The sequence below is a fragment of the Carassius auratus genome, chromosome 2, assembly GCF_003368295.1.
Source record: "Carassius auratus strain Wakin chromosome 2, ASM336829v1, whole genome shotgun sequence".
NCBI classification, from domain to species: Eukaryota; Metazoa; Chordata; class Actinopteri; order Cypriniformes; family Cyprinidae; genus Carassius; species Carassius auratus.
The window spans coordinates 17045796-17070242 of NC_039244.1; the positions used below are offsets into that span (position 1 = coordinate 17045796).

Consider the following 24447-nt stretch of genomic DNA (forward strand, 5'->3'; position numbering starts at 1 on the left):
GCACAGCATAAACTAAAATTAGTTCGAGATAACTGCTTTGTATACTTGTCCATATTATAAAAGGAACTAACGTTAGGTCCATTTTGTATCAGCATATCAGCTAACTTAAGAGTCATGGTAGCAATGAAGTCAAATTTCCCATTCAAGTTATCAGGAAGGATGACGTTAGTCTAGAATGAAATGAATTACAGCAAAAAGTCAGTTCACTTCTCGTGTATGTCTATTTAGGATAAGCAAATATCCTGCCTAGTGTTATTAAGTCTGTCTTACAGAGTGATATGCAAACTATGCAGTCCATAAGGCATGAGGACCCTGAAAGGGATTCCTGTGCTGGTTGTTTTTTGGTAAATGACATCAGTAGGAGGAACTTGTCTTAATAACCAAACAAACAGACTCTTACTGTTCTATTAAACTCTTGCCTGTTTTTTTTTTTATATTTTTTGCAGTGCTTCCTGATAAGACTGGCTGGACTACATTTTCATGCCTAGTCAATATAATGAAGTCTAGGTATTGCTCACTTGCCACAGTCCTTGCGACTGTGATCAAAACTGAATTATAGCAAGCTTTGTTGATTTTAGCAGGATTGATCCACTTAAAGACTTTTGGCTGGTAGTTTTATAATTCTCAAATGACGTGATGTAAAAGAAGTTAGAACATTATCTTTTCATCATGATTGTAGATAATCCTGCTTATTACACAACTACAGTATTCAATATTTGAAGTGGATCAAAACCTTTCATCAAACTTAAAATATGAATCTAAGTTGAAACTATTATTCAGAGTTGGTTATCAGGGTTTCCTGAACAAGCGGTTGGTTATGTATTGTTGTCATGGGCATCGGGTTATTACTCCACATATTTTACTGCTGAATGCTTGTTTGTTCAGAACCAAGTATTCCAAAGAGGAGTGTAATGGAGGGCAACAGTTCCAACCAACATTTTCAGCAACTTAGGTTCTGAAGTATTTTTCCAATTCATATCTCCCCATAGTTTCTCTGTTAAAGGGATACTCCACCCTGAAATGAAAATATGATGATTAATCACTTACCCCCATGTTGTTCCGAACACATAAAAGCTTTGTTCGTCTTTGGAACACAATTTAAGATATTTTGGATGAAAACCAGGAGGCAGCGTGGCAGACTCCGAAGACTCAGACTCAGCCTGCATTCAGCTCCTATTCTCCCAAATGGTGCTACAGTGATGTGAGGAGAGACAGAGAAGAGGAATTGTTGAATAAAGTCATTATTTTTGTTTTATTCGCAAACAAAAAGTATTTTTGTCCCCTCATAACATTACGGTTGATCCGCTGATGGCAGATGGACTATTCGGACGATACGTTTCTGGACCCTGACAGTGTTATTTACTTGCCAGTCTTTGGGACTGTCACAAGCATCCCGGTTTTCATCCAAAATATCTTAAAATGTGTTCCGAAGACGATCAAAGCTTTTATGTGTTTGGAATTAATGTGAGATTAATGTCAAAATTTTCATTTTGGGATGGAGTTTCCCTTTAAAGCATTGTAAGTCAACCAGCTTTGAGGAAAACAACAACTTTACCAACTTTGATTTGATGCCAAAAAGACAAGACTGTGTACTTAATCTGTCGACTTTAATTAAACAGATCAACATAAAAATACTGATTTAAAGATGTGGGTATAGAAACCACATTTAACACGTATTTCAAAATACTTATTTAAAAAGAATTAGATATACTGCAGACTGGTAGCTTCAGCAAAATTATGCATCCCACAGTCAGCAATCGTGTAACTCACAGTAGGCCTGCCTTTTAAGTTTTAAAAATGATGTTAAAAATCAATTACCCTATGGATCAAATTAATGTTATTTTATTTTGTTATTCTATAACAGTTTTTGCACTCGTTTCATCACTTCTTTGTGTGTGTGTGTGTGTGTTTTGAGTATATCCACTCAGTGACCGTACAGAATGTTTGATGGGTTTTGTTGATTTTGTTTGAAGACCACACAAAGTCCTGATCAAATGACAGTAATAACTATAAACCTTTGATCGCTGTGTAAAATGCCTCCACTTTGTATGTATTTCAGAACTAGGCATGACTACAGAGTCTGACTCTCCAGAAGTGTGAATGGAGTGGACGAGACTGACGAGAAATGGACAGCCAATGCAGCAGCAGTGTGGGCAACATTAACTCAACACCCGTTTCTGCCCGTATCGAGTCCTATGAAGGAGAGAAGAAGTGCATCTCTGATGTCCGAAGAACATTTTGCTTGTTTGTGACCTTTGACCTTTTGTTTGTCACCTTGCTGTGGATCATTGAGCTCAATGTATGTTGGAGTAATACATTTCCACAGGATATTATTAATAATGTCAAGTTCTTAACCTCTTTTAAATATATGTGAAAAAAACACCTGTGTAACTTGCACATTTTGTTTTTACATATTTTGTTTAACTTCATCCAGGTCAACGGAGGTATAAAAGAGCAGCTGAGAAAAGAGGTGTTGGAATATGATTACCACCAATCGTTTTTTGACATATTTGTAAGTACATACGCTCTATTTCAGAAATATTACCTTAAAATTTGAGAGGGAATTTCAAGTAAATATTTATAGTCAGATGGGTTTGGCTCAGAAAAAAAGTTTGGGAATTCCTAACCTATTGCAAAAGTAAATAGGACCTGCTTTTTAAGATATATTACATATTGGTGCTTTATCAGGGAAATCACTAGCCTTTAAAGCTGTGAATAATGATGAAACTGGTGGTGGTAAAATATCAGGGCCAGTCCATCCCACAGTTCCCTTTTCTAGTTTGACTTAACATATGAGCTCTCTTTCAACCACAATTTCTGCCCCGCAAAACTTAGGCCTGGTTTCACAGACAGGGCTTAGATTAAGCCAGGATTAGGCCTTAGATAAATTTTTTTAAACATGCCTTAGAAAAAAAACATTACTGGTGTGCACCTTGATTCAAATAACTGGTACACATTTTTTATTGTCATGTCATATTTACATTTTTTTTTTAATGTCAGTGAAAGTTATTTTCAGTCGAGATAGTGATATCATGCATTTTAGTCTGGGACTAGCCTTAAGCCTTTTTTTGTGAATCTGGGCATTTATGATCTAAAAGGGATAGTTTACCCGAAAATAAAAATGTTTTAATCATTTACTCGCCTTGATTTAGTTTTTCTCCTTTGGAACACAGAGGCATATATTTTGGAGAATGTTTTGTGCATATACTGTAAGTCAATGGTGTAAAAAAAATAAAAATAAAGCACCTAACTGACTTTCATTGTATGACATTTTTCAACGTATCTTATTTATCAAAGAAGAAAGCCTTTTACAGGTTTAGAACAACTTGACAAAATGTTTTCTTTTTCATTTATTTAACCCTTCTTTCTAGGGGTCACATGCTTATTAAGAGGTTTGTTTCCGTGATGTACACATGTAGTTCTTTGGTGCACTGAAATGAGAGTTTAAAAAATGTTATTTTTAAATGTGAGAGTTCCTGTTATGGTGTGATGCCGGGCAAAAAAAAAAGCAGGTTCTTGTTAAAAAAAATGTCAAGACAACTCTGTATTTTGGAAATTACTTTGCCTTGTAAGCTCTGTGTTGTCTAGATTTATGCTAATGCAAAGTGTCGCTATTTTTAAAATACGACTTCACCACATTCTTTAAACTGAGTTTTTAATGTAACATATTGTTTATGAAATGTTGATCAACCAGTCCTGAAATATTGATAGAACATGTAAGTGTGTTACATACACTACCATACAAAAGTTTTCAATCTTCAATGGTCACCAAGGCAGCAAAAATAATTATCTTGTCAATTCCCCTAAAGAAAGTAATGACTTATTATAAGTGTTGTATATATGGAAGCAGAGGATAATGTTAGTGTATGAATGTTTGTCTCCTCAGCTCTTGGCTGTGTTCCGCTTTGCAGCCTTGATTCTAGCATATGCAGTGTGTAAGCTGCGCCATTGGTGGGCCATTGCGGTAAGTGGCTAAATACTTGATATTTCTCCGTTCTCCACCAGAGGGCACTGTTGCTTTACTCTCCAATAATGTGCGCTATTTTTCCTTGTCCGGTTCTTAACACAAGTTGCTGGATCAAAATAATTCGACTAAGCTTCACTTAAACGTATAATTGTATGGTTTTAAACGTTGTAATTGTAAAAGTTGTAATAGATTAATGTAATGATCATCACATCTCTTCATTACTCCATTACAGATAACTACAACGATTGCAACTGGTTTTTTAATAGTCAAAGTAGTTGTGTCAAAGGTATGAGATTTTTTTATTAGAGATTTATACTTATTTTTTGGCCAATGCAAAAACAATAAAAATACATTTGTTTTGTTGTCCAGCTTCTTTCGCAGGGAGCGTTTGGGTATTTGTTGCCCATTATATCCTTTATTCTGGCATGGATAGAGACGTGGCTGCTGGACTTCAAAGTCCTGCCCCAGGAGGCTGGTGATGAAATCAGTGAGAGTCTAATATCTAATTACAGTGAGACGAGAAACAGTAGTCATAACTATGGTCAGTAAAGGCTAATGGAAACAGATGACATTGTAACTTATGCTGATTGGGACTCGTTTGCTCTTCCAGTGTGTCAGTGTCGTGGTGTTTAGCTGACACGTGTGTCCTGTGTTATAGGGTATCTTTCAGTGCAGAATACACTAGATCAAGAACCTCTTTTGTACCCAGGACCCGTTTCAGAAGGCCAGTTCTACTCTCCTCCTGAGTCCATGGCAGGTAAGAAATGACTAACTGTTCAGTACTAGCAGAACAAGCATGGAAATGGTTCTCGGGGTCACACGGAAACCTACAGTCATGTGTTTGTTACATTTTTTTGTAGTCAAAACCGATCACGGTTACAAATGAGAGATATAATGTTCCCACCAGGTTTATACAACATTAACAGACACATTATTTTCCAGGAAATGCCACTGTCAGAGCTCAGGTGCACTGCGGTGAGCGGTTTGAGATATTAAAGGAAAAATGTATTTAGAGGTGTTGCAGCTGTATTAAAGAGCTTTGAGAAAATACACCATTTCCCTTGAATAAATTTTAGATTTTACTACATTATAATTTTATATGCAATACACACTAAATGTATTATTTGTATGGCAAATATCATATATTAAGTTGGATGTCCACCTCCAGATAATCACCATATTTATAATAACACCATCATATATAAAAAATATGATATTAATCTCATCATATAGTAAAATGTTGTATTTATTGATACCACTGTTAGACCACATTACATTATTATGGGATCTCCTTCAGTGCTTCCGGAATATTTATTTATTTTATTTATTTTTATATTTTTGATTCTGGACAATTAATATTTTAATGACCGTGTATTTATTAAAAGAAAATGAATTGTTTTATTTATCAGAATAAACAGAAAACAGGACAAACTTTGCTAAAAAGATTGTTTTGAATAATTATTACCTTAGATACGATTCAAAACTATTGTAAATATATTAATTTAGTTAAAGTATTTGTATAATGCTTTTTAAGTTGGTATAAAACTTGCCCCATGCTGGTGGTCCTTTTTAGCACCTGTGGTGAAAGCCCACCTTGCCGCCTCATACAGTTATAAGATGTTTCAACGAAACACACCACTTTTATCATATATTTTCAAACAACATCTGCTCCATACATATGTATATGTATGTATGTTTGTACGTATGTACACTATCGGTCAAAAGTTTGGGATCTGTAAGACTGTAAGAAGTCTCTTATGCTCATCAAGGCAAAACTGAGAAAAAACTGTAATCTAGCAAAATGTTATTGCAATATAAAATAATGGTATCTGTTTTAATATCCTTTAAACTAGAATTTATTTATTGTGATGCAATTACAGAAATTGTTATTACATCTATTACTCAGCCATTACTATAGTATAAATTGTCACATGATCCGTAAGAAATCATTCTAATATGCTGATTTATTATTAGAATTATCAATGTTGTGCTGGCCTGGCAAATATTTTTTTGGAAACTGCGATATTTTTTTCAGGATTCTTTGATGAATAAAAAATAAAAAGGAACAACATTTATTAAAAATATGAATCCTTTCCAACAATATAAATGGTTGCTGTCACTTAACAATTTAACAAATCCTTGCTGAATTAAAGTATACATTTCTTTCAAAAAAGAAAGAATAAAAATGTACTGACCCCAAACTTGTGTAGTGCAGTTTATATTGTTATAAAAGAATTATATTGTAAATGCTCTTCTTATTATCTTTTAATTCATCAAAGAATTCTGAAAAAAGCATTGAAAGTTCCAAAAAAATATTAAGCAGCACAACAGTTTCCAGCACTGATAATAAATCAGCATATTAGAATGATTTCTGAAGGATCATGTGACACTGAAGACTGGCGTAATGATGCTGAAAAATATATATTTATACACACACACATACACACACACACACACACACACACACACATTAATACATACAGCATACATTAATATTAACAGTTTGGGTTCAGTAAGTAACAGTTTGGGGTAAGATTTAAAAAATGAATACTTCTTTTAGCAAGGATGCATTAAACTGGTCAAAAATGACTGTAAAGACATTTGTAATCTTGCAAACAAAATCATTAAAGAATCCTGAAACAATCTTCAATAGATCTCTATATTTTCTCATTTACAGTATTTCTAGTTTGACAGCTTTTTTTTATTTTGTTTTGGTTTGTTGGTTTGTTTGTGCTTCTCCTTTCATTCTTTGCACTTCTCGATAATTGCATCAGCGGTATCCAATCCGTTGTGGGCATCTAAACTCTTTTTAACAGTATGTGTTTCTTGTATTTTATGCATTCATTTTAAATGATCGCATGTCTTTGCATTACTTTATGCCTTTGCGTGCTTTAGATTCACATTCTAAAAACAGGATCACTTTACTGTGCTGATTTTTTTCAGAAAGATGTTGTTCACTTTGTAAACAATGCTTTTTAAAATAATGAATACTTACTCCAACGTGTGTGTGTATATATATATATATATATATATATATATATATATATATATATATATATATATATATATATATATATATATATATATATATATATTATTTTTTTTTTTTTTTTTTTTTTTTTTTTTTTTTTTCATTTTTCATTATTTCAGTTTTACAGATTTGCGTGTACTTTATTAATAGGAAAAAATTGAAAGCTTGAATATTATGAATATTAGCCAATCGGTTTGTTTATTGTGTGGAAACACCAGCCATGTTCTGTTTGCGGACATTGATGTTAATCACACTATTATGATCTTTTGCTTCTGTAGATTCTGATGAAGACCTTGATGATAAACATGATCTTGAGAAGCCCATTGTCTAGCAGGTATTAATATTAATAGTTATTTTTTAAAATGTTTAACTTCCTCAGTGGATCTAATCTAATTAATGTAAATAATAGGTTGTTATTTTTCTTTTTTTATCAGGAGCTCCGAGTGCAACAGCCTCTTCCAGCGCTGCTGGACCTCGGGCCGTGTGTCTTCATATGGGTTTTTGTACATGGGTGACCAGAACTAGACAGTCTCTGCCTTCGATCTACTATCAGCATGATCAGCAGTTTGTTTATCTGTCTCCATCTGCCCACACAAGCTCTTAGTGATTCTCCATTTTTTTGTGTCTTAGTGTTTTTCCACTGAACCAGTTTGTTTAGTTTAGTTTATGCAGTACGGATTTAAAAAAATGAAGGATTTTAATGTGTATTTCGAACAGAAATAACAAACATTTAGCTTGTTTTCACTTGACACTCTTCAACTGCTTCTGTGTAACAAAACGACTGCAGTCTCACGTTTATGCTAGCATCTCCACACGTGTATTAACTCTGATCTCACATACATCACTGGAGAGAGGACCTCACTGTGAATAGCAGTATAGTCTCAGGTCTGCACTGCCACCTTTTTCCAATCGGTTTTATTTTTTTTAATGTGAGTTCTACCAGTCTGAGTTTTTGGAACGAACAGCGAGATGATAGAGGCTTGAATTACTTGTAAAATAAAGGACTTGCCTGGTTTTGCATGAAATGCACTTAAATGAAGAAATATATGACATGTAATCATGCATGGATTTGTTATGTGTTGGTTTTTTTGTTTTTTTGGCTCCACTTCAGGAAGCATTCCTAAATCATCTTAAGTAAAAGAAATCTACTTCCTGTTGAGTTTACTTGTGCCATGCTCACTGAATAAGGGCTTATGTGCCTTGTGCAGGTCTGGGACCTTCGTTTTTCTTTCAATAATTTGAGAATCTCCATGTACGTATCACAAAGCCTCAAGTATGCAGGATGATGGCAGATTGTATTCTTCCTTCGTTATGCATTAAAACAGTTACTGCTTTTATTAAATGTGAGTCTCTTTATGCATGCATTTCTACAGCCTGACAGCGGAAGAGGGGAGCGGAAACCCCAGCTGAGAGTCAGTTTGTGCTCTCACGGATAGTGCAACCTCCTCACCCACAAATAACAGCTTAGATTAACAAGACAAATGCTCTGCAGCCGCTAATAAATTATCAGCCCATCATACTGTGGTTAAACTGCTGCCTGTTTTCATTCCAGTAAGCGCCTCCGCCTGTGGTGTGTGCATACCCAACCACATTTTCCACCGCAGCAGTTTCAATCACCATCATGATGTTTTCACATTCATGACAAGGCTTTTGATCTTTAAACGTAGTTAATGCATAGAACAGATACGAGAAATGCTCTTTTGTAGTGTAGTAAACCATATAAGGATGTAAAATGTTATTCCATTTTTTTTAAGTAGTACATTGTAAATAGAAAATTTATAATAGTTTACAATAAGGTTCCATTAGTTAATGTATTAACTTACATGAACAAACAATGAGCAATACATTTGTTACAGTACTTATTCATCTTTGTTACTGCTAGTTCATGAAAATACAGTTATTTATTGTTCGTTCATGTTCATTTACAGTGAATTAACTCATGTTAACAAATAAAACTTGATTTTAATAATGTATTAGTTAATGTTAAAATTAATGAAATAAGATCAAATAAATGCTGTGGGAGAGTTGTTCATGCAGTTCATGTTTACTAAAACAATTAACTACTGTTAACTAATGAAACTTCTTGTTAAGTTATACTGAACAATTGTCCAGTTTAGTTAGTAATTTAGCAGATATATTTATAGTCAATTTTATTATTATTATTATTATAGTATTTTATGATGTTATATTATTGCCACCTAATTAAATATGTATCTGATACATATAATATTTTATTGTTATTTTGATTTATTGATAATGTCTAGGATAAACTGCATAAAGGCAATCGTCTTTTTATATGATAATTTCATTTCATTTTTAAAATAACCTCACAAGCATTATTTATATTTTCATTGTAGAAAAAGAGCATTTATAGAGAATTCCTTTTGCTAGACATCTAAAATAACATTTCATTTATTTTAGGCGCAGATTTTATTCTGAGAATACCAAAAGAATAAAAAACAGAATACAAAGTGAATACAAATAACATTTTTAAATTTGGGTACATTACACATTTAAAAAAATTGAAATATTGCATTTCAAAGATGTAAAAATAAATTGTGCAAAGCAGATCTACAACAAATTTAAAAGCAATATGATCAAGCAGAGATAATATAGCTGTAGATATGTTCTTTAGTCAGCGAAATGTGCTAATAAACCTTTGCTTACTTGATATTTATCTTAAATCTCTAAGAGCTTTCATCTTTCTTTCTTGCAGCTTTTCTCTTTAATAGAAAGATAAACACAACACAAAAATACATTCCGTTCTTCATGATCATGACACCATATGCATAGACAAACATGTACAGACTGCGTATTTGCTCCGAATCTCCTGTAATAAAGAAAAACAAATAAATAATAAGTTAAATGTAATATATATGTATTAAATGTTTTAGCAAGAATGTTTTGACAATGTACGTTTTTTTTTTTTTTTTGGTCCATTAAATTACAAAAGATCACACTCAGATTTTAACTGATACAGGCATATATATATATATATCTATATATCTATATATATCTATATATATATATTGGAATAATATATTTTGGATGGGAAACAAGAAAAAAAAATCCATCAAAATGTATCTATATTTATCCAAATTCATATAGAAAAAATAATTTGTTTACCTGATTTTTTATTTATTATGGTCTCATCAGTGGGTGGACAAGTTGGCTTTTCATTATCTGTAGGTTTCTTTTTCAACGTGCTTACTTAAATAAAAAAAATTAAAAAAAATAAATGCACAGACACCATACACATGTATTTCTGAATGTCATAAAGCTCCATGAACATTGTAGTAAATCAACGTTTCTTCAAATTACCTTTCTTCATTAAAATAATTTGGGGTTTCTCAGTGTTTCCCTCATGGGTAACAGTGCATCGGAACTCGTTGCTTTTGGCTGTGTTTTTATCTATAATCATCATACTTGACACTGCTTTAACTTTAACCTTTTTATCTTTTTCATCAGCTTTGTAACTCTGTTCCACAACATATTTATCCTCCACGTTCGTCCAATCTACTGTTTCATTCTTTTTTTCCCATGTGAATTTTACCAAGTCAGGAAACATGTCTCTTGCGTTGCATAACATTGTCTGATTGGCATCTTCGTTACGGTACGGTAGGTATCCAGACACTTTTGGTGACTCAAACTTATCTCCTAGAGAAAAACATTGAACATAGTTTAAGTCATCAGTGAGCAAATGAGCAAATAAGCAAAACAAACAAACAAAAACGGACGACTGGCAAAGTTTTTACTTAAAAATTATAATATTTTATGCATTTGAAGAAATTCTGACACTGTTTCCTACCAGTTACAATCAGCCGAGTTCCAGTTCCAAATCTTTTGATCCAGCCACCCACTCAGATAAAGTCTATTACAAATACTTCTGAACAACCTAAAACCTTCTAACCTGTTATATAATTGATTTATTGTTCCTGATGGTCTACACTATTTTAAAGGTATAGTTCACACAAAAAAAAATATGTCACCTTCATGCCATTCAAAATTCATATTACTTTATTCATCTATATAATGAAAAAGATATTTTGAAGAATGTTTCTACTGTTGAAATGAAAGTCAGTGGTCTTCACAACACTGAACCCATTTTTATTTTCATCATATGGACAAAAAAACATTTTTCTAAATATCTTCTTTTGTGTTACACAGAAGAAAGTCATACATGTTTGGAATGATATGAGGGTGAGAAAATGATGACAGACTTTTCATTTTGAGTGAACTATGACTTTAACATATTTTCTCCTTTTCTAAGCAAACAAGCACACTAGATAAGCAGAATGGAATATGGACTTTTCTTCTCACTGTCTCCAGCTGAGTTACACAAGTAATTGGACTGAAATTAAGTTGACAGTGCTTAAAATCTGTCTAGAAGACCTTAATTATATGATTTTTTTCTTACCTGTAACATAAAGTCGAGTACCCGGACCGAAGACTTTCTTGTCTCCCACAGTCATTTGTTCTTGAACAAAAAGGTGCAGCTTGTGCCAAAGAGCATCTGCTGTTGCTTCATGTTGTAGAACATCCCTGCAGAATTTTTATTATTGGCTAAGAAAGAAAAAAATAAATATTAATCTTGATTTTGGTCACTGAGGTGCTAAAACGTTTTTAAGTTACTTTTCTGTTGAACAGGTCCAGCAATAACCGTGTGCCATATCACACTGTCGCCAGTAGGGACTGAATTCGTTTATTTACAAGTCTTCCAACAGACTCAACCAGCTGGGATTTGACTTGAGAGTGGAAACACAGTGGCCGGCGGCTAAGGGGACCCACTAAACTTAAAAAATAATAATAATGTATGTATGATATATAAACAGTTAATCAAACGAATAATTCAAGTGAAGGCCTTTTGTCTGCTTATCTGAGCAGCTAGTTCAATTCTTTTAACTCCTTAAATGCTGCAGCTTACAGTTTCGTATTATTCATCAGCAGATTTGTCCTTGAACAGTCAAAATGTCATTCCTTGCCCATTTTCAACCTCATCCTTCTTTTCCCAAGTGTTCAGGATCAGCAGATACTATTTATAGTGCATGCAGTTCATAGATTCGCAGATGGTTTTTATATCATAAAAACCTGTGGCTTGTGGTTTCAGTTTAAGGCAGACAGCCTGCTCAGTTTTTGTACAGGGTGTTGATATTTATTACTGCTGTGCCACCCGAGATCCAGCAGGCACAGTAATACACCGCTGAGTGCTCTTCTTTCAGTTCAGGTATTTTCAGAGCCAAATTTGACTGTTTCTTATCAACTTTAAATGATTCAAAACCAGCATCATTGCTTGTGGCTCCACTTGAAATTGATGAATATAATATTCTTCTTAAGATCTGGTTCTCTTTTAGTTGATACCAGTGAATGTAGCCATTGCAGGCTGATGGAAAAATACAGTCTATAACAACTGTCTTGTCCACAGATTTGATCATTGCAGTTTTCTGTTGAAGTTTCACATTTCCATCCACTGCAAAAAAAAAAAAAAAAAAAAAAAAAAAAAAAACCTTCAGATTTAAAAGTATATGTTTCTTTAGGTAAGATATAATAGCTGATGTAAATATCAAATTAATATGTATAACTTGATGGTATATTGAAAACTTCAAAATGAGAAGACTCACCTTTACAAAAAAGGAAAATGAGAAACAAAAAACATAACTGCATTGGAAGACTCATGATGGCAGAGAGTGCCTGAAGAGCTTCTGTCTTCATTGTGGGATGAGGGGAGGTCATAAAGGAGGTTATGATATTAAGTTTCCGGCCTTCATGCTAATCTGAGTTAGTTTTGTGGCTCATGATTCAGATGTGACAGATTTTACAGCTTCTACTCTGCTTTAGTATTTCACAGATATAAAATTAGCATAGGTGGTTTTAATGTTTTTGAAAGTAGCCTCTTATACTCGCCAAAGCTTCATAACTGATCAAAAATACAGTAAAATTAGTACAATTTTGAAATATTTTAACAACTTAAAATAACAGTTTTCTGTTATAAACTGTAATTATTTTCCTGTTATGGTAAAAAGCTTAATTTTCTGCAGCCATTACAATTACCTGTCACATGTAACTTCAGAAATGTTTCTAATGGACATATCATTAGTTTTCAAAACTGAAAATAATAAGAAATGTTTATTGAGCACCAAATCAGTATATCTGAATGATTTCTGAAGACTTTAGTAATGACTGCTGAAAATTCAGCTTTAACAGGAATAAATTACACTTTTAAATATATGAATATAGAAAATAGTTATTGTAAATTGCACTCTCAAAAATAAAGGTACAAAAGTTGTCACTGGGGTGGCACCCTTTTCCAAAGGTAATAGACCTTTTAGGGACTAATCAGAAACTAATATACCTTTAAGGTATATGAAAAGGTACCACTCAAGCTACAGCTTTTGTACCATTTTTCTTCACAAAAATACTGTTTTGTGGAACAAGTGGGAGGCTGTTTCCCATCCTTATGCTAATCTGAGTTTGTATTGAGGTTCATGAAGGATGGCAGCTCGTTTTTTTTTTTTTAAGAACGGTAAGCTGAATCTGGTTATGTTGTTTTTATATCCGGAAAAAATAAAAGAGAAATTCTCATATAATGTAAACATTTAAAATTATGCATTTGGTGGTCTCAGCTTACATTGCATTCATACATTTTATAGTTTCATGTATTCCCCTAAACAACCATAATTTACTGTTTGAGCTACAGTGATACAAGTATATATTTATATAATGTTTATATAAAGTTTAGAGAAAAGTTTGTGGTTTCTGATCAAGACTCTTTGCATATGAACTGAATAAACATGAAAAAGGAAAGCATGAGAAGAGCATTCATAGCATTAATGGTGGCAGAGAACGCCTCCTGTGCTTTCTCTGCAGTGGAATTAATTTCAGTGTATAAGAAACAGGAAGTTGAAATGCTATTGGGTGTCCTAGACTCATACTAAATCACTAATCTGAATAACCCTTATGTTTACCTTAAATTTATTCCATTCCATCAACTTTTTCATTTTAATGATGGGATTCTTCATTTCCAACACTTTTAAAAAGTGACATAGGAGCAGCCTGTTAGTCTGCAATGAATGCAATTTCAATGTTGTTTGGACTGCCTGCACCAAACAAAACAAGTACCCAAGCAGCTGAAGTAGCATTTCAGTGTGTGGTTAAAAATTATAGAATTATAGAATAATGCAACTCAGAAGTGTTGCATAATCTCATAAGACCATCTAATGGCACCTTTCCACTTTGTGATATGACACGGCTCGGCACGGCTCAGTATGGCAAGGCACGGTTTGCGTTTCCAGTGCAGTTTAGTACTGCTTAAGAGTGGGCAGGATTATTCACGTTATTATAGTTGTGCTGCCTTTACTCCCACGACTCCTTAAAAAAACCTCTGTGTTGCCCAATCAAGCTCCCGCTGGATCCGCTCCGCTGTTCACTTGGAACTTCAACCGAGGTGGTATTAAACAAGGTGCCAGGTACTGTTCCCAGTGAACCAAACTGGGCTGTACCATGCCATACCATGCAGTAAAAAAGCACCATAACACTCAAACTTTTTTCTCATTTATTTTCATATATTTCTTTACCTTTCTCCTTAAAACACAATCAATGCAAAACATAAATAAATGCTTAGTCAAAGATTTAAAACTTTTTGACTGCATTGCTCACATTATGTACTGCATACCAGTGGCCCATAATGTGTTACTGTGTACTGAGGCTCCTTATCGGATTGTGCACTGTTCATTAATTCCTTTTTTAGATTGCACTGTGATATTTGCCTACTGTATGGCTAGCCGTTTAACATTTAATATATAAACTGTACTTGTATATTTGCAACTAGTAGCTTACTTATTTTTAAGATAATGGAAAATATATTAGTAAGTATACTAATTTATTAGATACTAGTGCTTATGCATTAGATATAAGTACTTATTTCAAGATTGACTAGTAACTATTCTTTTGTTAGTAACACATTTAAATTGCCATTGACTTCTATTGAGATCTGTCATTGAGATGAATTCACTGAATCAATTATTCAGTTTTGACTATATGTATTCCAACAAAATAATTTTAACAATAAATAAAGCAGTTTGTAATCTAAATTAAACTCCATAATTTCAAAATCTGTGAGTAGGCCATTCAATTGAATGATACGGCTGGAAAGGAGAGCGGAGTGGCCCAGAACACTCTCAAAAAATCTAACCTGAAGAAGAAACTTCTAATGCCCCTGGCGGTAGTCAATCTGAATTAAATATTTATGTTTGTGGAAGAGTTTAATTAAAAATATGGGAATACAGGAGATGTAAGTCTTTGTTCGAACCCCCATTCGCTTCTACAGAATTTTTGTTGTTCATGCCGGAGTCTACAAAATACTCAATATAACATGAACAATGTGTACTATTATTGTTCTATCTCTGCAGAAGGACATTGCTGGTGTGGTTTCCAAGTTCGACATGAATCCTCAGTACTCAATAGATTAGATTAGATTCATCTTTATTGTCACTGCACATGTGAGGTACAAGTCAACTAAATGCAGTTAGCATCTAACCAGAATTGCAATAAGTAGTAAGTACAGAATATACAAGGTCTAAAATTCGTACAATAACACTATATATAAGTATTATGGACATAATTTACAGATTTTAAATACTATCAGCATGATATACAGATAGGTGTACTATGAACATACTATACAGATGGATTATGTAAAAGTGTATATACACTATAGGCAGAACTATGAACATATGAACATAGTTTACACTCTTGCAATGGACAGTAAAGTGCATAGAAAATTGTGTGTATCGTGTGTGGGGGGGGGGGGTGTCAAAGGGCAGAGTTCAGCTAGGACTTGTTGTTCTCATTTGTAAGTTGCTTTGGATAAAAGCGTCTGCTAAATGATTAAATGTAAATGTAAATGTAAGGGTATGGTGGAGGGGAATTTATCACAGTACCATGACTTTCAACAGTATTTTCAGCAGTATTTTACTCAATGAGCAGAAAAAGAAAGCTGATCTCTTCAATAAGCCCAGGAGTTTCCAACAGGAAACCTAATCCTCTGTTAAACATTCCAGACAATGTAGATTGTTCAGAAACCAATCATTTCAAGAACAATATGTGAATTTGTGTAAAGATTTGAGGACTGAAAATGAGCTTGAAGTTATGCTGACAACAATCAAAAATTTGCAACAAGCCTTATATATCTCTGTGCAAAGACTGAACTTTAATGACTGTTCCTGGGTCAATGGGAAAATTAACAAATGTGTTAACTTGACTAAAGGTTCAAGATGTAAGGATCCACCCGCCGGCCCAAATAGCAGAGTCCAGCAGCCTGGTCGAAGGTTTAAGGTGTATTTGGTCTTCTACTTATGCATCTGAATTTATCAGAAATTAGTGTACATTTATTCTAGCTCCGTGTTCAATCTGATTCCAGTTTTAAGTGATCACTGAATTTAGACAGTGTTTTTATTTAAAAACTTTATTTCAAAAGGTTGATTATGTATCAATTTTGATATTTGATTATTCTGGACTCATTATACTTTCCATTATCTGTTCACTGGTGACCCTAATGTCTCTTTTAAGTCTCATGCTAGCTTCATGTGGATCTTACGATCACAAACTTGCCAGTCTGATGTTAGTCAGAGGATGTATGTAGATTAATACATCTTTGCCTGCCGCCTACTGCTTGCTTATGACAAAAGTGTAGTTTATTTAGTCTTTTCCCATACAACTTGCTAACAGCAGCGATAGACAGAAATCAGAAGGTCTCTGATGACGTGCCTACTGCTCTTATCATTCTTGAGCCTTCAGTTTGACCTAGCCATAGATTTGCGGTAACAAAAGCCCCTAACCAAATTTCATAATGATTTCAGAAGAATTTAGGATAAATCAAATATAACAATTTAGACACATGATCTAAAATGTATAGCAAAGCGCTCAGGTGTTTTAGAGAATAAACTTAACTAGCCAATGTGTGCAGGTAGTAGCAAAAACAACTATACAGTCTGCTCTATGGGCACAATGTGTTCAACGCAATTACATTTCTGAATAAATAATAATATACCTGACTTCAGAAAGGGCTGATCTGCTTACTGAATTGCCCCATATTGTTTTGTTACTTCCCTTAAAGAGACCTTTAAAATGACTAAACATGAAGTGGAAAATAACATTTTCACAAGATATAACATGGCATGTGGATATTCTTGCTTTTGGGGGAAAAGAGTGAGAATCAGAAACAAAGAGGGGAGAGGAGAGGGAATAAGGAGGTCATAAATGAGCAAGGAAATAGGTGTTGTTTATGCTTCTTGAATATCTCTTTTCCAGATCAGTTTTATTGTTTTATTGCATGGCATAATGATATATGTTTTCTTTGAGTTCCTGAGTTTTGGCTTGAGGAGTTAATTTCTAAGGAAATACTTTCATTCCTTTCAAAGAGAAACTTCTTGCCAGGGTAAATGCAGAAGAAGCAGTTAAAAAAAATCTCTGGAAATATTTGCCAACAGCATGGATAGTCTGGATAAGACACTAAAGACACTCAAAGGTACAGATGAACACTAGACTTTAGACTACAAGCTATTAAATATTATGTATGTACATCAGCTGAAGAGTCTGTCAGTCAAAAGGTCTGTAAGGTTTTTTTTTTTTTACGTCTGAAGGAGTCTCTTATGCTCGCTACTGCTGCATTTATTTGATTAAAAATACAGTTAAATAAGAATATTGTTAAAAATATATATTATTCAAATATTAATTAGTTTTTATAACAGAGACAATAGGCAGTCCATGACTATATAATACAGTCCATGAGTGTTCTGATATTTTTTGTGCTTTTCCTTGCATATTACCAAAGTCCAAGTGATGTTGCTAAAAATAACATTATTTTGAGTATTTGGTGTAACGCAATGTGTTTATACGGTTTAAGGTAAAAAAAATAATGTACACTAATGTTTCTCGTTTGCCCCGCCTTTCTGAAAAGTGTCGAAAAGCGAGGTGTATGCTGACTGGCCAGTTATCCAGTGCTTTGTGATTGGCTGAATGCCTCAAGCGTATGACGGAAATGTTACGACTCTTACCACAGCGGTTCCCAATCGCAGTCCTCGCGTACCCCTGCTCTGCAATATTTTGCATGTCTCTCTTCTTTAACACACCTGATTCATATAACCAGCTTGTTAAAAGAGCAATACGTGCATGAACTGCATTCCAGTTATGGTTATGGATAGTTAATTGCTCCCTACTTCCTGAGAAACATATACATTCGTTTCAAACTGGAATCATGGCACAATATCCAGTGATGTCCTCTTCGCAGGGCACTTATGGTTGAATAGAATAGAATAAAAGTGTTGTACATGATAAGAGAACTGGGATTGGGAAACACTACTTCACCATACTGAGATGCCGTTTATAAACCATCAATATAAACCATTTATAAACCATTACAAACGGGTAGCAATGTAGCAATGTAATAACTGATTCTAATGACTTATACTGTGTTTTTATACTGTCTGAGTTGTGTCCTCTGTCTCTTCTAATCACAATTTCAAAATGCTTTCTTAAGATTAAAACATATTTACTTTAATAAATCACAGTTTAAAATTTACACGAATAATGTCTTTATTTAAAATGCACAGTGGAGATCTGTTAGACACTGATTGTTGTGCTGGTGCTTAAACCAAACATGACAAGTGTGAGCAGGCCATTATTTAGATTTCTGTTTTGCAAAACAAATTATTTACACCATTTACAAAAAAAAAAAAAAAAGAAAAAAAGAAAAAAAGAATGCATTAAGCTATAATAAAATGTTTTTATTTACAAGCAGATAGCCTATACTCAAAAGTATACTTTTATATACTAGAAAGTGGGCCAATTTAGTCCGAAGGAGTATTGAAATAGTACACTTACAAGTATACGAGTATACCGATATTTGTATACTTACTACATAAAATGTACTTAACAATATACTTGAATTTTACTAAAGTATACTTAATAAAATAAACTTGAAGTTTACTTTTGGTAAGGGTACTTAACTCTTTCCCAGCCAAACACGGAATTCTTGCTGTTATACATTTGGGGGCGCTATTATGCATCTCCTGAATGAGTCTAGTATGTGCCGATCAAAAACATATGCGAGGAATGCAGAAATTAGCAATCTCATATATGCGTATGCATATGAAAAACAATGCAGTCATCAACAATAATGGTGTTGATGGAAGCAATCTACTCTTTGCTCTCATCATCCAAATAGCCTATCCAAATATGATCCAGATAAAAAATATGATTTTCTCAGATTTTTGCTCAAAATGCTGCTTTATTCTTCTTTCTTTTTTAAATAAAAGTTACTTACATTCAAGAGTTGATAAAAAAGAATGTTTGAAGCTAGAATTAAAAAAAGTATATCTGCAAACATATTTGCTACACAAAACCACTTTGTGGTTCTTTTCAGACGAGTTAATAATAAATGTGGTTTATAACAGTTCAATTTTGGCAACACTCCTGTTGTGGAGTCTCTATTGGTTTTTGTTAAACATGTCAAAGTGTTGTCTCACTGTGGGTGCCATCCCAGCTCGCGCAGTAATACATCCCAGCCTGTTTGTCATCTTTTACAGAGAGTTTTATGCCATATGAATTATCTTTTTTATCAACGGCAACGTCTGTTGCTTCACTTGTAGCAGTCCCGGATTCGCTCATGTACAGTATTCTTTTAAATGTTCCTTCATTTTCTTTATGGTACCAGTGGACATAACCACCAGAGTCCAAGCCTGTTACCTTACAATCAAAGGACACACTTTTACCTTTTTGCTTCACCCAGACCTTTTTAGTTTGTTCTAATTTCAAACTTTCCACACCTACAATGAAATAAATTGAAAATCAGTTATTTTTTAATAACTATTCTTATTTGTTTTATTTATGTATTAACCCATTTTAATCTATTTACCCCCCTTTAAAGTTTACTTACCATGGATCATAATGAGAACAACAGTGCACAAGTTTATCAGCATCGTTCATTTGATTATGTGAGATGATATATGGTTCATAAAGTTTCCTGTACACTTCTTAACACTATTTTGCAAAAATCATTGAAAATTGTTCAGTGACACCTTGTTGATGTCATTTCCTGAGGTGGAGTTATGATGTCAAAGGTCTTGCCAAGTGATGCAGCTTGTACAGCAATTTGGATGAAGTATTTAAAAACATATTCATTTCTGCCTTATATGATATCTCTTTGGGATTCTCATCATTTTATAAGTAATTTAGTAAAATTCAGTTTATTAGAAGTAATTTATAAACTTGAATAGAGAAAATAAAAGGATATTTTGCAGATCAGTAGCGCCATCCACTGTTGGAGATCTGCATGTTAAACAGGGAGAAGTTTAAATATCACAAATATAGGGGAAAGAAAATATTCCTGTTGCATTGCTCTTCAGGATGCACGTTGAAGGTATAAAAGTGGAGATGGAAATTGGGTTTATATACATGAAAAAATCAGCTTTTATATCACATTTATATTCAGAACAGTAAAATTGAATGGACACTGTCTAATGACAATATCTTTGAATTAATGTACAGTATGTGTTTGAATGTTTTCACTGGTTGCTTGAGTCCCAGTCTGCACAGAAGTAAACAGGAGTATGAATCAGTTTTGTGTTGCTCAGTTTGAGGTTATAAAGCTGTATTCTGTCCACGGTTAAGTAATTTTCTTTGGGATTGCTGGGAGTAAAGCTGCCAACTGCACTGATATACAGTAGTATTAATGGGACTTCACCCTCTGTCTCTCTTTTGTTTTTTTTACAAAAGCCTTAATTTCAAATGGCACCTACCTGGTATCTCTGAGAGGAGGAAAATATAAATGTATGCAAACATCATTCATCTATAGTTGAAAAAGTTGTTTTGAGTAATGTACACATCCTTAGAAATCTGAATACAGTTTGCTGGTGTCATTTCCTGAGGTTGAGATTTCAAAGCAAAATATTTATTTCCTATCAGTCTTTGTCAGTCACGTGCTCGGTGTGACGTCACCGAGGCGCCATTTTGAAAGTATCGTTGCATTGAGCCGAGAACTGAAAGTGTACAGAGCCATGCAGTAAAGACTATGGAAGCCCATTCCCATTACAGTTTTTAAGCCCAACAGCAGAATTCATGCTCTGCCTTTAACCCATCCAAAGTGCACACGCACAAACACACACATACACACACACAGCTGAGTGTTCTGTGCCTTGCTCAAGGGTACCTTAGTTGGTGTTATTGCTGGCCTAAGACTCAAACCCACAACCTTAGAGTCAGGAGTCAAACTCTCTAACCACTAGGTCACGACTTCTCCCCTGTTCTGTTATTCTGTAAAGCTCTGAAAAAAGAAGTCAATAGAGACATATGACTAATAAAAATTCATTTGTAGAGCTCTCTAATCTGAATTCTGAGTAGTAAGAAATTAATAAGAGAGCTCTATAATAATTATTGTTACTAGTAAAAATGCAATTACGATGAGTGACGCTGGGAATAATTTAAGCTTAAACGGCTTGCCATAACCAGTAAAAATGCAATTAGGAGGAGTAACGCTGGGAACAATTTAGGCTTACTGTTGTCGCTTAGTTTTGTAATGTGAACTCTGTTTCACTCTTGCCGTGATGACTGATTGCATGCAGACACACACAGCTCATGTGGCATGGATATCACACACACATCGAGCAAATGTACGCCAAATTTAAAGGGATAGTTCACCCAAATAGCAAAATTGTGTCATTAATAATTCACCCTCATGTCGTTCCAAACCAGTAAGACTTCCGTTTATCTTTGGAACACAGTTTAAGATATTTTAGATTTAGTCCGAGAGCTCTCAGTCCCTCCATTGAAGCTGTGTGTACGGTATACTGTCCATGTCCAGAAAGGTAAGAAAAATATTATCAAAGTAGTCCATTGGACATCAGAGGGTCCGTTAGAATATTTTGAAGCATCGAAAATAGATTTTTGTCCAAAAATAGCAAAAACTGCGATTTTATTCGGCATTGTCTTCTCTTCCGTGTCTGTTGTGAGAGAGTTCAGAACAAAGCAAATTGTCTTATCTGGTTTTCGAACGAATCATTCGATGTCACCGGATCTTTTTTAACCAGTTCACCAAATCAAATTGAATCATTTTAAATGGTTCGCGTCTCCAATATGCATGAATCCACAAATGACTTAAGCTGTTAACTTTTTTAACATAGCTGACACTCCCTCTGAGTCAGAATAAACCAGTATCCCGGAGTAATTCATTTACTCAAACAGTACACTTACTGAACTGCTGTGAAGCGAGAATTGAAGATGAACAACGAGCCGAGCCAGATAACGAACAAAAGATTGATTGAAAGATTCACCTGTAGCTCGTTTGTAAGCGTGTCTGAAGACCAAGAAGATATAAGGGTATAAAGGTGAGTTAGAGCTCTTTCGTAAATTAGTTAGTGGACTTTTGTTTGTTATTTTAGGCCTTGCCCTCCCCTGAGCCTTTGCTCCCATTTATATTGTATTCTTTTGTCTTGTAAATAAAATTTACTTTTGTGTGTGTATAAATATATATATATATATATATATATATATATATATATATATATATATATATATATCAACGAGTGTCTGTTCTATATGTTAATAAAAACATAAAGAAGTTTTTATTATATAGATGTACTATTTTCTTAGTTCTATTTATTTTTATTTAACTCTTTGATACCCTGTTGGAGCAACTTAATAGCTGAACTTAGTTCCACACTATGTTCCACCGTTTTAAGCCAAATTAATTTGTTGTGTTGTATTCAAGAGATCATAAAATAGATGCAGCCTTTTTTTTGGGGGGGGGGGGGGGGGTTCAATTGAATATTCTTTAACTTTTATGCATGATAAATTTGTTAATGAATAAAGACTGATCTGTTGAAAGTGGTTATTTTGAGTTGGATGTCAAAATCTCTCCTTTGAAGGGGTAAATACAACATTTGCCCTGACATTCAAATATGATTTTCAATAAAAAATAAAAATAAAACCTGGGGAAAATAAATGCAGAACATGTTCAAATAGGAAACTATTAACAAAACTATGTGCATGAAGCCATTCAGACAAATTTGGGCACAAATGTGTCAATTGAAGGGAAATGACAAGTAGCCGCTTCTTATTCACCATTAACATTTAAGCATACAGAGATAAAACAACACAAGTATCGATAACCGTATCGTTTTACCTGAAGCTTATCGGTATTCTGGTATCGACCCAATTACGTACCGGTCCCAAAAAAAACCTGTTGACTTAAATATGTATACTACGTAAAGTATACTTAACTATGTAATTTAACAAGTATACTTAAAATACACTTGAAATAGGCCTATAATACTTTTTGTTAAGGGTACTCTTTCCCTGCCAAACACGGAATTCTCGCTATTATACATTCGGGGGGCCTATTATGCATCTCCTGAATGAGTCTTGTATGTGCCGATCAAAAACACATGCAAGGAAGATGCAGAAATTAGCAAACTCATATGTATGCATATCGTCCCCTTGGAATTATAAGGTTCTATCTGCGTTCTGAGTAGTTTTGAGATATTGAGCTTTAACGTTTTTGTGTTCCATAGACTTCTGTAGATAGAACCTTTTTGTTTTTTCAATAAAAAATCCCAAAATGTACACAACTTAAAATAAAACATCACATAATGTAAATAAATTGTCACAGAATAAGAATATGTGAATAACTAAATTTTGACAAAAATGTCAGATAGAACCTTATAATTCCAAGGGGACGATATGAAAAACAATGCGGTCATCAACAATAAACCGCATATATTCAAATCCGCTGCAAACTCTATGTGTGCCGCCATCTTGCCTGCCGCCATTACTGCATGCCTGCGAAGTGTGACAGTGCGACACTTGCCGGTGCCCTCAACTTCAATGAAAGTGGTTCCTGCTCATTAAAGAAAATGTCTGGTAAAAGGGAACATTGGGTAGATGATGTCAGGCAGTGGCCAAAACTTACTGAAAAAGGTAATTTATTGATAACATAATTTAATAATGTAAAAATATGTAATGTAATTAAGAAGTGTATTAATTGATGACAATAAAACCAAATGCTATCATTACTAGCTGTGTTGCTAATATGTTCACAAGCTTCACAAGTTTAAAATAACTATTAGGCCATCCTTACAAATATTCTTGTTTGCCATAACCCGACCGACCCTGTAAATTTAGGACCGACCCAATTATATTTTTTCCCCTTTTAGTCCGACTGACTTGCCGATTGAAATTGCGATAAGACCCACAGATTTTTTTTACTCTTCAAACAACTAATACAAATGCAGTAAAATGTGAGACACACTCAATTGATGCTTTTCACACGCTCTCACGCCATACATCAATTTTCTCACGCACAGAAAAGTCGTGCACTGAAAGATACAGTAGGCTTCAACTTACAGAAATGTATATACCTCGACCAATCAATCAAAAAAAAAGGGGTCAATAAAACAGC

At 33.9% G+C, this 24447-nt stretch overlaps 2 protein-coding genes across 5 annotated transcripts in view; one reads left to right on the forward strand and one right to left on the reverse strand.

Moving 5' to 3' along the window:
- LOC113118222 (STARD3 N-terminal-like protein) overlaps positions 1–8340 on the forward strand; it is an 8819-nt gene extending 479 nt beyond the window's left edge. The window contains exons 2-9 of one of the 3 annotated variants that reach the window (XM_026287254.1): positions 2060–2299; positions 2435–2512; positions 3887–3964; positions 4200–4253; positions 4337–4508; positions 4626–4724; positions 7277–7332; positions 7408–8340. In XM_026287254.1, the coding sequence (XP_026143039.1) occupies positions 2126–2299; positions 2435–2512; positions 3887–3964; positions 4200–4253; positions 4337–4508; positions 4626–4724; positions 7277–7329 (708 nt within the window). In that variant the 5' untranslated portion in view covers positions 2060–2125 and the 3' untranslated portion in view covers positions 7330–7332; positions 7408–8340. The remainder of the gene's footprint in view (positions 1–2059; positions 2300–2434; positions 2513–3886; positions 3965–4199; positions 4254–4336; positions 4509–4625; positions 4725–7276; positions 7333–7407) is intronic. The other 2 variants (XM_026287244.1, XM_026287263.1) reach the window with 2 other exon arrangements.
- Positions 8341–9404: 1064 nt separating this feature from the next.
- On the reverse strand, positions 9405–12694 carry LOC113118242 (immunoglobulin kappa light chain). Of its 2 annotated transcripts, none has more exons than XM_026287295.1 (6): positions 12617–12694; positions 12169–12465; positions 11416–11457; positions 10320–10655; positions 10125–10208; positions 9405–9828 (listed from the first exon to the last, which is right to left on the reverse strand). In XM_026287295.1, the coding sequence occupies exons 1-6, from the start codon at positions 12669–12671 to the stop codon at positions 9686–9688; spliced, it is 957 nt and encodes a 318-aa protein (XP_026143080.1). In that variant the 5' UTR covers positions 12672–12694; the 3' UTR covers positions 9405–9685. The 2 variants fall into 2 exon arrangements, with proteins under 2 accessions (XP_026143080.1, XP_026143072.1); XM_026287287.1 differs by having other exon boundaries at positions 12166–12465.
- Positions 12695–24447: the final 11753 nt, after the last annotated feature.